Source organism: Haliaeetus leucocephalus, unplaced genomic scaffold, assembly GCF_000737465.1.
Source record: "Haliaeetus leucocephalus isolate CR32 unplaced genomic scaffold, Haliaeetus_leucocephalus-4.0 Scaffold536, whole genome shotgun sequence".
In the NCBI taxonomy this organism is placed as follows: Eukaryota; Metazoa; Chordata; class Aves; order Accipitriformes; family Accipitridae; genus Haliaeetus; species Haliaeetus leucocephalus.
The window spans coordinates 7,122,247-7,133,701 of NW_010972972.1; the positions used below are offsets into that span (position 1 = coordinate 7,122,247).

At 69.2% G+C, this 11,455-nt stretch overlaps 1 protein-coding gene across 1 annotated transcript; it reads right to left on the bottom strand.

The window, feature by feature from the left end:
* Window positions 1–182: 182 nt before the first annotated feature.
* On the bottom strand, window positions 183–9,147 carry INPPL1 (inositol polyphosphate phosphatase-like 1). The gene is made up of 27 exons (XM_010576768.1): window positions 9,013–9,147; window positions 8,194–8,344; window positions 7,974–8,094; window positions 7,762–7,899; window positions 7,588–7,678; window positions 7,192–7,281; window positions 6,859–6,957; window positions 6,627–6,777; window positions 6,256–6,362; window positions 5,870–5,972; window positions 5,578–5,774; window positions 5,106–5,223; window positions 4,330–4,426; window positions 4,099–4,237; window positions 3,911–4,010; window positions 3,725–3,813; window positions 3,556–3,637; window positions 3,362–3,451; window positions 3,136–3,249; window positions 2,959–3,047; window positions 2,764–2,851; window positions 2,505–2,660; window positions 2,346–2,430; window positions 1,861–2,016; window positions 1,016–1,769; window positions 669–796; window positions 183–283 (listed from the first exon to the last, which is right to left on the bottom strand). Exons 1-27 carry the CDS (start codon window positions 9,145–9,147, stop codon window positions 193–195), a joined length of 3,759 nt encoding a protein of 1,252 aa, XP_010575070.1. The 3' UTR covers window positions 183–192.
* Window positions 9,148–11,455: the final 2,308 nt, after the last annotated feature.

The window sequence follows — 11,455 nt, forward strand, 5'->3', positions numbered from 1 at the left end:
ACCCCGCTATTACCCAGCACCCAGGGAGGGGGGCGGCCACGGGGGTCCCGGTGCTCACGCCGGCTGCTGGTGACGGCTGCTGCTGGTGATGGCGGGATGTGCGGATGCGGGATGCTCGGCCGCGGGATCCGGGATGCGCGGCCGTGGGATGCGGGATGCGCGGCTGCGGGACGCGCGGACGCTCGGCCACGGCTATTTGCGGAGCTGGAGGCTCTCCAGGAGGGCGCGCTTGTGGCCGGGGTCCAGCACGCCGGCCTCCTCCAGGTCCTCCTCTGTGATGTCACTGGGGAGGGGGGCACAGGCGTGGGGCTCGCCGCCCCCGGGGGGGGTACCTCAGCCCCTGGGGGGCACCCCAGCCCCTGGGGGGCACCCCCTCAGTGGGCACAGGAGCCCCCACTCGGGTTGCTGGGTGCCCAGGCAGCCTCCCCCCGCCCACCCCGCGGGGCTACGCAGCCCTGGGGGGGCGGCAGGGACCCCCAGGGGCAGTAGGGACCCCCCCAGGGCAGCACCCCACGGGGGTCTCCCCAGGGAAGGGGGTCTCCCCAGGGCAGGGTGCTCCCACCCAGGCATCGCTGTGACCCCCTGGGGAGAACGCGGACCCACCGGGGCTGGCGAGGTGGGTGGGGGTCCCCCCCCATGCCGTCCCGGGGGGTGGGGGGGCCACTCACCTGAGGAACTCCAGGTCGTCCCAGCCGTTGCGCACCAGCCCCTCCTCGTACCGCTCCAGCCCCAGCGCCCGCAGCCACTCGCCCACACCGGGCACGGCGCCCACGCCACGGCCCGCCTGGCACAGCGCCTGCGCCGCAGCACCCACACCGTCAGCCCTGCGTCACCCCAGCCCCGCACCCCAGGGGACCCCCAGGATGGGACCCCCAGGATGGGACCACCCTGTGCCGTGGAAGGTCCCAGACCCTAACACCCTCAGCGCACCCCCGGCGTCCCCCCCAAAGGGAACGCCGATGGAGGGCGCTGGGGGGGAGGTCCCAGCACCCTGACCCCCCCCCCAAACACCCACCTCCTCAGCCAGGTCCTCCTGGATGCTCTCCCGGATGGAGTGGGGGGGGAAGGCGAGGGGGCGGCCGTAGTCGGGGTGCAGGCAGCGGGGGGGCAGCTCCAACCGCCCCCCCTTGGCCAGCAGTGGCCGGGGGGGGGCCGCCCTCCCCTTCCCTCCGGCGTAGTCCACCTCGCTCAGCGTCTTGGCCATCTGCAGCACCGAGCAGGAGCGGTCGTCCAGTAGCCCCCCTGCCACGGGCAGCCCCCCAGCACCATGCAGCCCCCCGGTAGCGGGAGTCCCGCCAGGCCCCTCAAGCCCGAATCCGGCGCTGGCAGACGGCGGGGGCCGGGGGTGCAGCTTGGGCGGGGGGGACTCGCCGAAGGCGGCACCGCCCACGGCCGGCCGCGGTTTGGGCTCCTCGCGCCCGACGGGCACCGGCAGCTCCTTGGCGCTGCCGAAGAAGGGGTTCGGGGGCAGCTCCAGCTCCCGCGGCAGCGGCGGCGGCGGGAAATCCGGCGGCGGCAAGTTGAGGGTGCCGGCGTCCTCATCCGAGGAGCTCTCCTCGCCGCGGCACGCCGGCGGCTGCCCGGCTGAGGGGTGCCGTCGTCGCTCGGGCACCGCCAGCTGCACCTTGGCCTTGGGGGCCGGGGGTTTGCCGGGGTCCCCGGGTGCCAGCAGCTGGTGCGGGACCCCCTCCAGCACGTAGTACGCCGGGTTGTTGAAGCTGTTCTTCAGCGGCCCCGCCGCCGGCTCCGGCATCGCCTCCGCCTTGGACCTGCGGGCACAGGGGTGAGCGTGGCACCCCCGGGCATGGGGGGAGACGGCAGGTGTGTGTGTGTGTCCCAGCCCTGCCCGTCCCCCCTCACCGGCTCGGGGCGGCCTCATCCCTGGCAGTGCCACGGTGCGGTGCGGGGGGCCGGGGGGCCGGCGTGGCGTTGCCCTTCTCGGGCTCCTCCGGGAGCTTCGCCGGGACGGCAGCGGCAGCGGGCGGCTCAGCACCGGTGGGCGTCCGCCCCACCGACCTGGGTGACAAGAAGTGTCGGGTGCCCCATGGAGCTCGGCCGCCTCCAGGACAGGACTCAGACCCCCAGGATGGGGCTCAGACCCCCGGGACGGGGCCAGCACCGCTCTCGGATGCACCAAGCCCCCCCATCCCTGACCCACGTGGCATAAGAGCCAGCACCGGGACTGTCCCCAACCACGTCACATACGCCATCCCAGAGGGATGCTCTGAGCGATGCCTGCGCTCCCACGGCACTGGGGCATGCTCCAGCCCCCCCCGCCCCCCCCCAGGACCCCCAGCTGGGGGCCACTGGTTCTCCCCCGCCCCACCAAGCCCAGTCCCCCGTACTTGGCATAGTCCTGGTTGGCTCTGGCACCCAGCGGCACCTTCCCTTTGCCGGCCGCCGTCTCATCCTTATCGATGCTGATCCACTCTGCCAGGGAATAGGGGCTCAGCGGGGGGGGGTCCCGTCCCCACTGTCCCCCCAGGGTGTGGGGGGGTCCTCACCATAGAGCCTCTCGCGGGTGCCCAAGCGCTCGGCGGGCACCCGGACCTTCATGGAGCCGCGGATGTTGCCCGTCTCCTCGCCGCGGTGAGACAGGTAGGTGAGGAACTGCTGCGCCGTGCTGCCGATCATCGACTTCAGAGCAATGACACATTCCCCTGGGGACGGCAGAGGGGTTGGGGGGGGTCGGGGGTCTGCATCCCTAAGGAAGCCCCCTGGGAGGGCGGCGCGGTGGCAGGGGGAGCCACTGTGGGTAGTCACCATAGGACTCGTAGCCATCGAGGGATTTGACAGTGAGCAGGAGGTGCTGGTCCTGCAGGTACTCGATCTCAGAGAGGATGGGCTTCAGCTGCAGGCGAGGGGATGGGATGCTGGCACCGGGAGCAGGGGGGGTCTCCCTGCCTGCAGCCCCCCCTGCCCCAGCACCAGCCTTGCCTGCCCCCAGCCCTTCCTCACCGTGGGCAGCTGCCGGGACGACCATTGCACCTTGAGAAAGTTGATGTTGTCGCTGCTCTGGCTGTCGTTCTCGAAGCTTTTCTTGAACTCTGGGGAGGGGTGGGGGGACACAGCACAGCCCCCATCAGCCCTCTGAGCCGCCCCCCAGGACCCCCCCGCCATGGTGCCATCCCTCACCTTCCAGGCAGGTGGAATAAAACTCGATGAAGAACTTGGTGCGACTGGCCGTCTTCACGATAGCCTCGATGCTCTCGAACTCAATGTACGCCTGCTCAGTAGACTTGGAGAGCCCTCCAGGGAGAGGCGAGGCGTCAGGACCGCCACCCCCGGGAGCCTCCCCTGCCTTGAGGGAGAGACGGGACCCACAGGGAGGGGAATGGGGTGTCTCCTTGGGCACAGGCACCTTTTTTGGAGACGAACTGGGACGTCACCCCCACCTCGAAGGAGCCGAAGACAGGCGAGTGGTCGCTGGTGACGATGTCGTCCGTGCACCCTGCGGCCAGTAGGGATGGGGGGGTGTCAGGCTGGGGTGGGGGGGGGCCTGTCCCCGGGGCAGCGGGGGGGACAGTGTCCCAAGGAGGGGGACACGCAGCTCACCGTAGGCGTTGCAGTTGACGTGAGTCTCGGGGTAGGACTTCCAGAGGATGCGGTCACACCAGGACGGCACGTTGGTGCGGACCTGGCAGGGACAGGGAGTGTGTGTGTGTATTGGGGGTGTCAGGCTGGGGTCCCCCCCCACCCTAACTACCCCCCCCCAAGCACCTACCCCTGTGGGCTTCTGCTTGTGCCAGACATAGGTGTCCCGGGAGCCCCGCTCGTAGCGGTAGGTGGGGGGGAAGGTGATCTCCTCCTCACCTGCACCAACAGCCGGGTGGGGAGGGGTGTCAGGACAGTCCCAACAGTGGGGGCTGACCCCCCCGGATCCCCCCCCCCAAGCTCCCCCAGCCCTCACCAAAGCGCAGGAAGACCTTGTGCTTCTCCTTCTCCAGGTTGAGCTGATCCACCTTGAGCAGCGGCTCCAGCTCCTTGCGGCTGATGTAGTTGAGGATCTCCTGTGGGACAGAGGGGCTTGCACGGGGTCGAGGGGGGGACACAGCAACAGCCCACCCCCCCCCCCCACCATGCCGCCCTCCCCAGCACCTGGATGTCCATGTCCAGGCGATAATTGAGGTCCCCAAACCAGAAGAGGTGGGTGAAGCGGAGGGAGATGTCGAAGGAGCTCAGCTGCTTGTCCCCCAGAGAGAGCAGGCGCAGGATGTCCAGGTAGTTCTGGTTCCTCCTGCCCGGGGTGGGGGACATGGGATGTCACCGGGATGGGGGTTGCACAGCCCCGGGGCAGGATGAGACCCATCCCGGTGCGTGGGTGCTCACCGTGCCGTCTTCTCATTGCCGGAGGTGAGGTGGCAGTTGACGAAGCCGAAGGAGGTGCCGTTGAACATGAAGGAGACACCCACGGCTCCCTTGTTCCCTGCAGGGACACGGGGATGGGGGCAGGATCAGGTCGGGGTGGGCGGCTGCCCCAGGACCCACAGGCTGCCCACCCTGGGGGGACGGGGACCCAGCTGTCCCCAAGTCCCAGTGACGGGGCACAGTCACCACCCAGGCTCCCAGCATGCACCCAGACCCTCCTCGTGCAACACACACATGGCCAGACCCCTCCTCACGCAATGCACACGCATCCAGACTCCTCATCATGCAATGCACATGCTCCAGGACCCCTCCCTGTGCAACACACGCAACACCAGGACCTCCCTCCATGCAACACACACATGCCAGGACCCCTCCTTGTGCAACACATGCAACACCAGCCCCCCCCGCCATGCAATGCACAGGTGCCTGGACCTCTCCTCATGGAATACATGTGCTCTAGGGCCCCTCCTCGTGCAATGCACACACCCGGACCCCTCCCTGTGCAATGCATGCAACACTAGAACCCCTCCCCATGCAACACCCGCCTGCCCAGACTCCTCCTCGTGCAACACACGTGCTGCAGGACCCTTCTTTGTGCAACACGTGCAAGATCAGGACCTCCTCCCGTGCAATGCAGACATACCAGGACCCCTCCTCATGCAGCGCACCCCCACCCTGACCCTGTGTGCCCCCATCCCCATGTCCCCCCCCATGTGCCCGGCAGCTCCGGCCCCTACCCAGGGTGTTGGCAATCCCCGTCTTGACGCTGGACGTGCTGACGTGGCTGATGCGGTTCTCGTGCTCTGGCTTCACCAGTACCACCACCTTGATGTTCCACAGGGACTGCATGGCCACCTGTGGGCCCACGGCCACCATCAGACCCCCGCTTCTGCCAGGACACACTGAGGAGCGGGTCCCTGTCCCCCCCATGCCGTGGGTGCCAGGGAGCTGGGTGCAAGGTGCCCCTCGGGTGCGGACCGTTGCAGAAGCCCCCTCCTTCACCCCGGCATCTCCCACCAAGGGCTGTTCCCCCACGATACCCACTGTCACCAGCACCCCAGCACCACGAGACCAGCCCAAAACACCCGGTGTCGGCAGAGCCGGAGCATCCACAGCCTCCCCAGGAGCCAGAGGGACACGGAGCATCACCCATCTCCACCACCCACCAGTGTCTGCATCCCTTGGCCCCCAGGACCCCTGGGTTCTTACCGGGCGGTACTCAACCTCCGTGAAGTCCTTCAGCACGGCGCGGAGGAAATCCACCCACTCCTTGTCCCCCAGGGAATTCTCCTGGGTGCCAAAGACATAAATGTCGTGGGGGATGGCGACCGTCACCTCGTCCAGCGTCTTTCCCAAACCCTTGGAGGTGAACCACGACGTGATGCTCTTGGGTGGGGGCACACTGCCTGCAGTGCAGGTGGGACAGGGGGGAGCAGCATGGTCAGGGGGGGACCCCAGGGGCTCGGCCCCCTGCAGCGGGTCCCCCCCTGGCCCCACTCACCCATGTTCCAGGTGCCGATGAAGATGGAGATCATGTCAGGCTCGTCCTGGTGGGAATGCTTGTTCTTCATCAGCTGCAGGAGCTGGCAGAAAGCCTCCCGCTTCTGCAGGGGGGGAGGCAGTGAGCAGGGGGGCAAGGGGCTTCCCATGGCCGGGATGGGGCCCCCCCAGCCACCTCCAGCCCCCGTGATTCGGCTCGGCCAAACTTGGCACCTCTTGGGCACAGGGGACTGGGCAGGGACCACCCTGGCGACGTCCCCCAACCACTGGGCACCCAGCACCCATCCCCAAGCCCCCATGAGGGACCAGGGGTTAAATCCTGCACACCCCCATCCCTGTGAAAGACCCTTCTTCCTCACCCCCCCATCCCGGCCGAGTGTGACCCACCCGGGCGCTGACGAAAACGAAGTCTTTCCGTTGCGTTTTATCCTTTTCCTTCTCGAAAACGATGCCCAGTTTGTTCTGCACCCGCTGCGACTTGATCAGCTGCCGGACTGGGAGAGAGCGGGGAGAGGTGGTGGGGTGGGGGGGGAGTGCTGGGCTCCGGCTGCGCACCGTGCCCCCCCCCCCCAGCGCTCAGGCTCTGGGGGACACCCAGGGTGGACACCCAGGATGGGGACAACCAGCTGCTCCCACCCCACCACCAAGCCCCATCGGGACGCTGCCCCTCCGCTCCAGCGCAAAGTCAGCCCCAGCCGCCAGCCTGAGGTGCAGGGACCGCCCCCCCAGTCTCCACCGCCGCATGCCCCCCCCCTCACTCTTGTCGTGGGTGAAGGTGTTCCAATCCTCCTGGGAGTCCTTCTGCTTCTTCAGCACCACCAGCTTCCCCCCCTCCACATCCACGCTCAGCGTGTACTTCTGCGACTTGCCGATCTTGGTCAGATCCCCCAGGGTGACGTCCAGCTTCACCTGCGGCGGGACACCGGGTCGATGCCGAAACACCCCCCCCGGGGGACCCTTCAAGTGCGGGGAGGGGGGGTCGGGACTCACCTCGAAGGTCTGCACCGGGATGCTCTTGGCCTTGCGGGAAAGGGGCTGGGGGGGGGCGGCGGGGGTGGCCGAGCTCATCTCCTGCAGGGCTTTCAGCGCCTGGCAGAGCCGGCGTCAGCGTCAGCCGAGCGCCGGGCACCGCAACCCCCAGCCCCCCCAGCCCCATCAGAACCCCAGTCCCCCAACCCCTCCCACCCACGGGGTCCCCTCCGTGCCACCCAAGCGGCTCGTTTTGGCCCCGGCACCAACCGGATTGCGCCCTGACCATACCTGGCGCAGGACCCAGCAGAGACCCCCACGGTGGGACCCCCACCCCGGCACCCCCGGCCTCACCTTCTTCTCGATGCTGGAGAGGAAATCCTTCAGCACCGAGAGCTTCAGCACCAGGCTCTCCAGCTCCTGCTCCCCACTCTGCCCCGCCGTCTGAAACCCCCCGGCATGTCACAGCCGGCCCCGGCACCACCACGGCACCAGGACGGCACCCCCAGATCCACCCCAGGCCCCCAGAAGGGCAGGACCCCCCTGGCACCGTGGGATGTGGGCAGGATGGGACCCCCGGCGCCACCCCAGCCCCCCAGAAGGGCAGGACCCCCCCGGCACCGTGGGACAGGGCAGGACGGGTGGGTGTTTCTCCACTGGCTTTCCCACCACCCACGCGTCCCTGTGGATGGTGCCATGGCATGTCCGTGGGCACAGCCCCCACGGGTGGGGGGGATGGCAGCCCCTCACCTGCTGCAGGATTTTGGAGACCATGGGGGAGCTCTGCTGGTCAAACACCTTGGAGAGGATCTCCAGCCCCGCCAGCACCTTGTCCACCTCGCTGGGGAGGGAGAGAGGAACGGGCTCAGCAGGCGGCACGGCCGGTCGTCTTTCCGTCCATCCGTCCCGGTGCCCGGCACCCACCTGTGCAGCCGTTTGCAGGAGGTGACGAGGGTCTTGTTGAGGTGGGGGAGGCTGCTGGCCCCCCCCTTCACTGCCTCCAGGTCCAGCGAGTAGCTGCCCTTCAGGTACTCGTGGGAGATGCTGCTCAGGCCGTTGGTGCTGCAGGGAGGGAGCCCCGAGGGTGAAGAGCCGGCAGGGATGGGCAGGGGACGGGCAGGGGTGAAGCCCCTCACCTCTCCGCCGTCCCCTCCGGCACAGCCGGCCCCAGGCCGGTGGGGCTGAGCCCTGCCGAGGTGCTGGAGAAGCTGGTGGAGCCGGAGCGCGGCGGTAACGGCGGCTTTTCATCCTCTCCATCTGCAAGGGGGCGATGGTGGAGGGGGGGGTCAGTCACAGCCCCGACAGGGACCGGGGGTCCCGGGACCCCATCCGCTCACCCAGGTCACCCTGCCGTACCCGAATAGTCCCTCTCCTCCGCGTTCTCCTTCTCCTTCTCCCTCTCGACAGGGAAAAGGAGGGTGCAGACCAGCCCCTGGTTGGGCTGCAGGTACAGGGCGATCAGCTCGCTCAGCGTCTTGAAGCGTCTCACCTGCACCCCCTGCGAGGTCTGCGGGGACACGGGGACCCTCAGCGCCTGCCGGCGGGGTCACCCGGACCCCCCCCCATGCAGGGACACCCCCCTCCCCCACAAGATTGGGGGGGCGGCTGACCCCGGGAGCCCCAAAGCTGAGCCCCGTGGGGAGCGGGGTCCGGTGCACGTGGCAGCCCGCCGCAGTGCCGTGGCTGCGTGCCGGCAGGGCTGGCAGGGTGCAGGCAGCAGGCAACAGGCAGCAGCCATCCCTCGGCCTCCTCCCTCCCGGGGGCGGCTTTTTCCTGCCTGCCCGGACGGCACAAAGGGGTTTCTGTTGCTCTAAAAATACCCGGCGACGCTGGCCGGCCAAAATGGGTGCTGCCGAATCGTCCGGCCGTGCCGGAGAGCCGGGCACGCTGGTGGCACAGGGCCGAGGCCGAGCCCCGCTCCCCGCACCCAGCCCCACGGGAGAGGCGGGGGGCAGGGAGCTCTCAATGGGGTGCTGTGCCCACCCGGCACCAGCCCACCCCCCCAACCAGCACCCCCAGCAAGGAGCTGGGTGCGGGTTGGGGGTCCCAGCACCCAGACCTCCCGCAGCCCACGCCAGGACCACCCCCCCACAAACTGCTTCCCATAAGGGGGTGCCCCTGCTCCCAAAGAGCCGGGGGCTGGTCTGTGTCATGGCGCGGGGGGGCAATGCCCACCTGCACGGCCAGGAAATCCTCCTCGTCGGGCAGGATGCGGTAGGTGTGGACGTGCTTCTGGAACCTGCAGGCAGCCGGGACGGGGAGGGTGTCAGGCAGAGGATGCCGGGGGACACACACATGGCATCCCCCCATCTGCCTGCACAGCCTCCCCCTAGACCCGGGGGACGCCAGGCACCCGTCCCATGGGACCCTCATGCCACCGGCTGGGCACGAGCATCCACAGCGGGAAGGAGCTCCAGTACCACCATTACCTATGGCATGCAACGAGCTGCCAGTTCTCAGCCCAGCTCCCATGGGAAAATGCCTGCAGGATGGGTGCCGGGGGTCCCAGATGGGTGCTGGGGGTCCCAGAGTGACCCCCTGCTTGCTCTAAGGGAGCCCCCCCATCCAACACCCCCATGTCCGCAGGCAGTGCCGCAGCCTGCCCCATGCCACGCCACGGTCCCAGCTCCGCTGCCCGTCGGCGTGCCGGAGCGGGCGTCCCCTGCCCGCACCGCAGGCAGGATCAGGCAGCCGCTGGCAGCTGGGAAGCCAGGAAGCAATTTATTTTTCAATGGAAGCTTACAGGAACCGGGGACGCGATCCCGGGGCAGGGGGTGACGGGCGGCGCTGAGAGACGGGGTGCCGACGCCAGCGGGCACGGGGAGCAGGACCGGGACCCCAGGCACGTCCCCTCCGTAGCAGGGTGACACCAGGAGCCAGGGACCACCGGCACGGCCAGACTCCCCCCCAACACCAGTGCCAGTGGCAGGGACAGTGGCTCCCGGGCTGGCCCCCGGCCACGGCACTCGTGGAGGTCACCGTGAACACAGAGGCGGCTGTCACCGCGCCAGGGCCACCTGTCAGCTCGGCTGCCGTGTCCCCTGCTCCGGTGGCACCCCATCGCAGGGCTGGGGGACCAGGACGCGTCCCACTGCCACCATGCCATGCCCCCGGAGGGGGTGCCGTGCCCTACAGCACCGGGTCCCCTGGTATCACCCCACTTGTCGCAGTGCTGGGTCCCCTGGTGCCAGCCCACTCCCCATGGCACTGGGTCCCCATCCTCCCCCAGCACCCCAGGGGTGCAGCACCAGCTCCCCCAGCATGGGAGACCCCCAACTGGTGTCAAGGGGCTCTGTATGGGGACCCTCAGTTGGTGGGATTGGGGGGGGCACAGAGAGACCCCCAGCTGGGAAGGGGAGCACAAGGGGTCTCTGTGGGAAGCCCTAAAGCACAGTCAGGGTCTCCATAGCAGAAACCCCAATGGGGGAGTGATGGGGGGGCTGTATGGGGAACCCCAGCACAGGGTCAATATGGGGAACCCCAAACTGGGGGGGCAAAGGGGGCCCATAGGAAGAACCCCAGCTGGGGGGAAAGCACAGGGGGGTCTCTATGGGTAACCTTGGGCAGGGGGCCTATAGGGACCACCAGCACAGGGGTTAGTATGGGGGACCCCAGCGGGGGGGGGTGACCCCCACAGGCGCCGTCCGGGGGGGGGCCACCCCCCCCAGATGCCCAGCCCCGCACCGCTCGCGGCTGCTATTTTGGTGAGTAATGCCAGGAGGCCGGGGAGTGCCGGGCTCATGCCGGGGCTGCCGGCACAAAGAGCCATTATGTGGGAGCGAGGCTGCTGGTGAGCGCCAGGGCTCCCCGCCGCCTCTGCCGCGCCAGCCGGCATCCCGCCACGGCCCGGCCGGCACAGTGGGGACCACCCGTGCACCCACCACCACCTGCCCCCCCCCGGAGAGGAGGGCACCCACCGCCCTCCTCCAACCAGGAGTGGGGTGCAGGAACCCCGGCGAGGAGGGCACCACATGCCCGCCGGCACCACCCCAGCACTGCCGTCCCCACAAACCAGCGGAGAGCCAGGATGGGGGCTCCAGCCCCCCACCCTCTCCTGGGACACCCCACGGGGACCGTCCCCGCCGGCATCGCCCACCAGCCGCCAAACGGCGATGCCAGCGCTCCCCAGGGTGCCACCGCCGCGTGCTGGCACAGCCTGCTCTGGCGAAGCCCGGTTGTGCTGTGGCTGGCTCAGCAGAGGCCGCGGCGCGTCGGCAGGAGGGTTAAAGGAAGACGGCGCTGCCGGGATCCCGGCGCAGTTCCCTTTCCTCCTCCTGCCCCCGCAGTTATTTTTAGGCCCCGGCGGCGGCCGCTGCCGACGGGCTCAGCAGCCCCAGCCGCCTCCGCGCCGGCCAGAGGGCTGCTCGGTGGGACCATGGCACGCTCCTGCCCACTGCCCGGGCAGGGACCCCCACCGGTCGTCGCCACGGCAGGGTCTGGCGCAGTCGCCCACTGTGGCATCCCCAGGCGAGGGGAGATGCCGGGGCTGGCACCCCTCTTACCCCAGCAGCTGCACCACGACCCCACTGCAGCCGCCTGACACCCACCCAGGTACCCCCGACGTGTCCCCCAGCCCCGTGGCACCACCAGTCACCAGTATTTGCAGGGGCGAGGCATG

Coding starts and splice junctions, on each gene's coding strand:
- INPPL1 (XM_010576768.1), bottom strand. CDS start 9,147: ATGGGGGGATGCCATGTGTGTGTCCCCCGGCATCCTCTGCCTGACACC. Junction 7,679..7,761: donor TCCTGCAAACGGCTGCACAG/GTGGGTGCCGGG, acceptor CTCCCTCCCCAG/CGAGGTGGACAAGGTGCTGG. Junction 3,250..3,361: donor CCAGTTCGTCTCCAAAAAAG/GTGCCTGTGCCC, acceptor CTCTCCCTGGAG/GGCTCTCCAAGTCTACTGAG.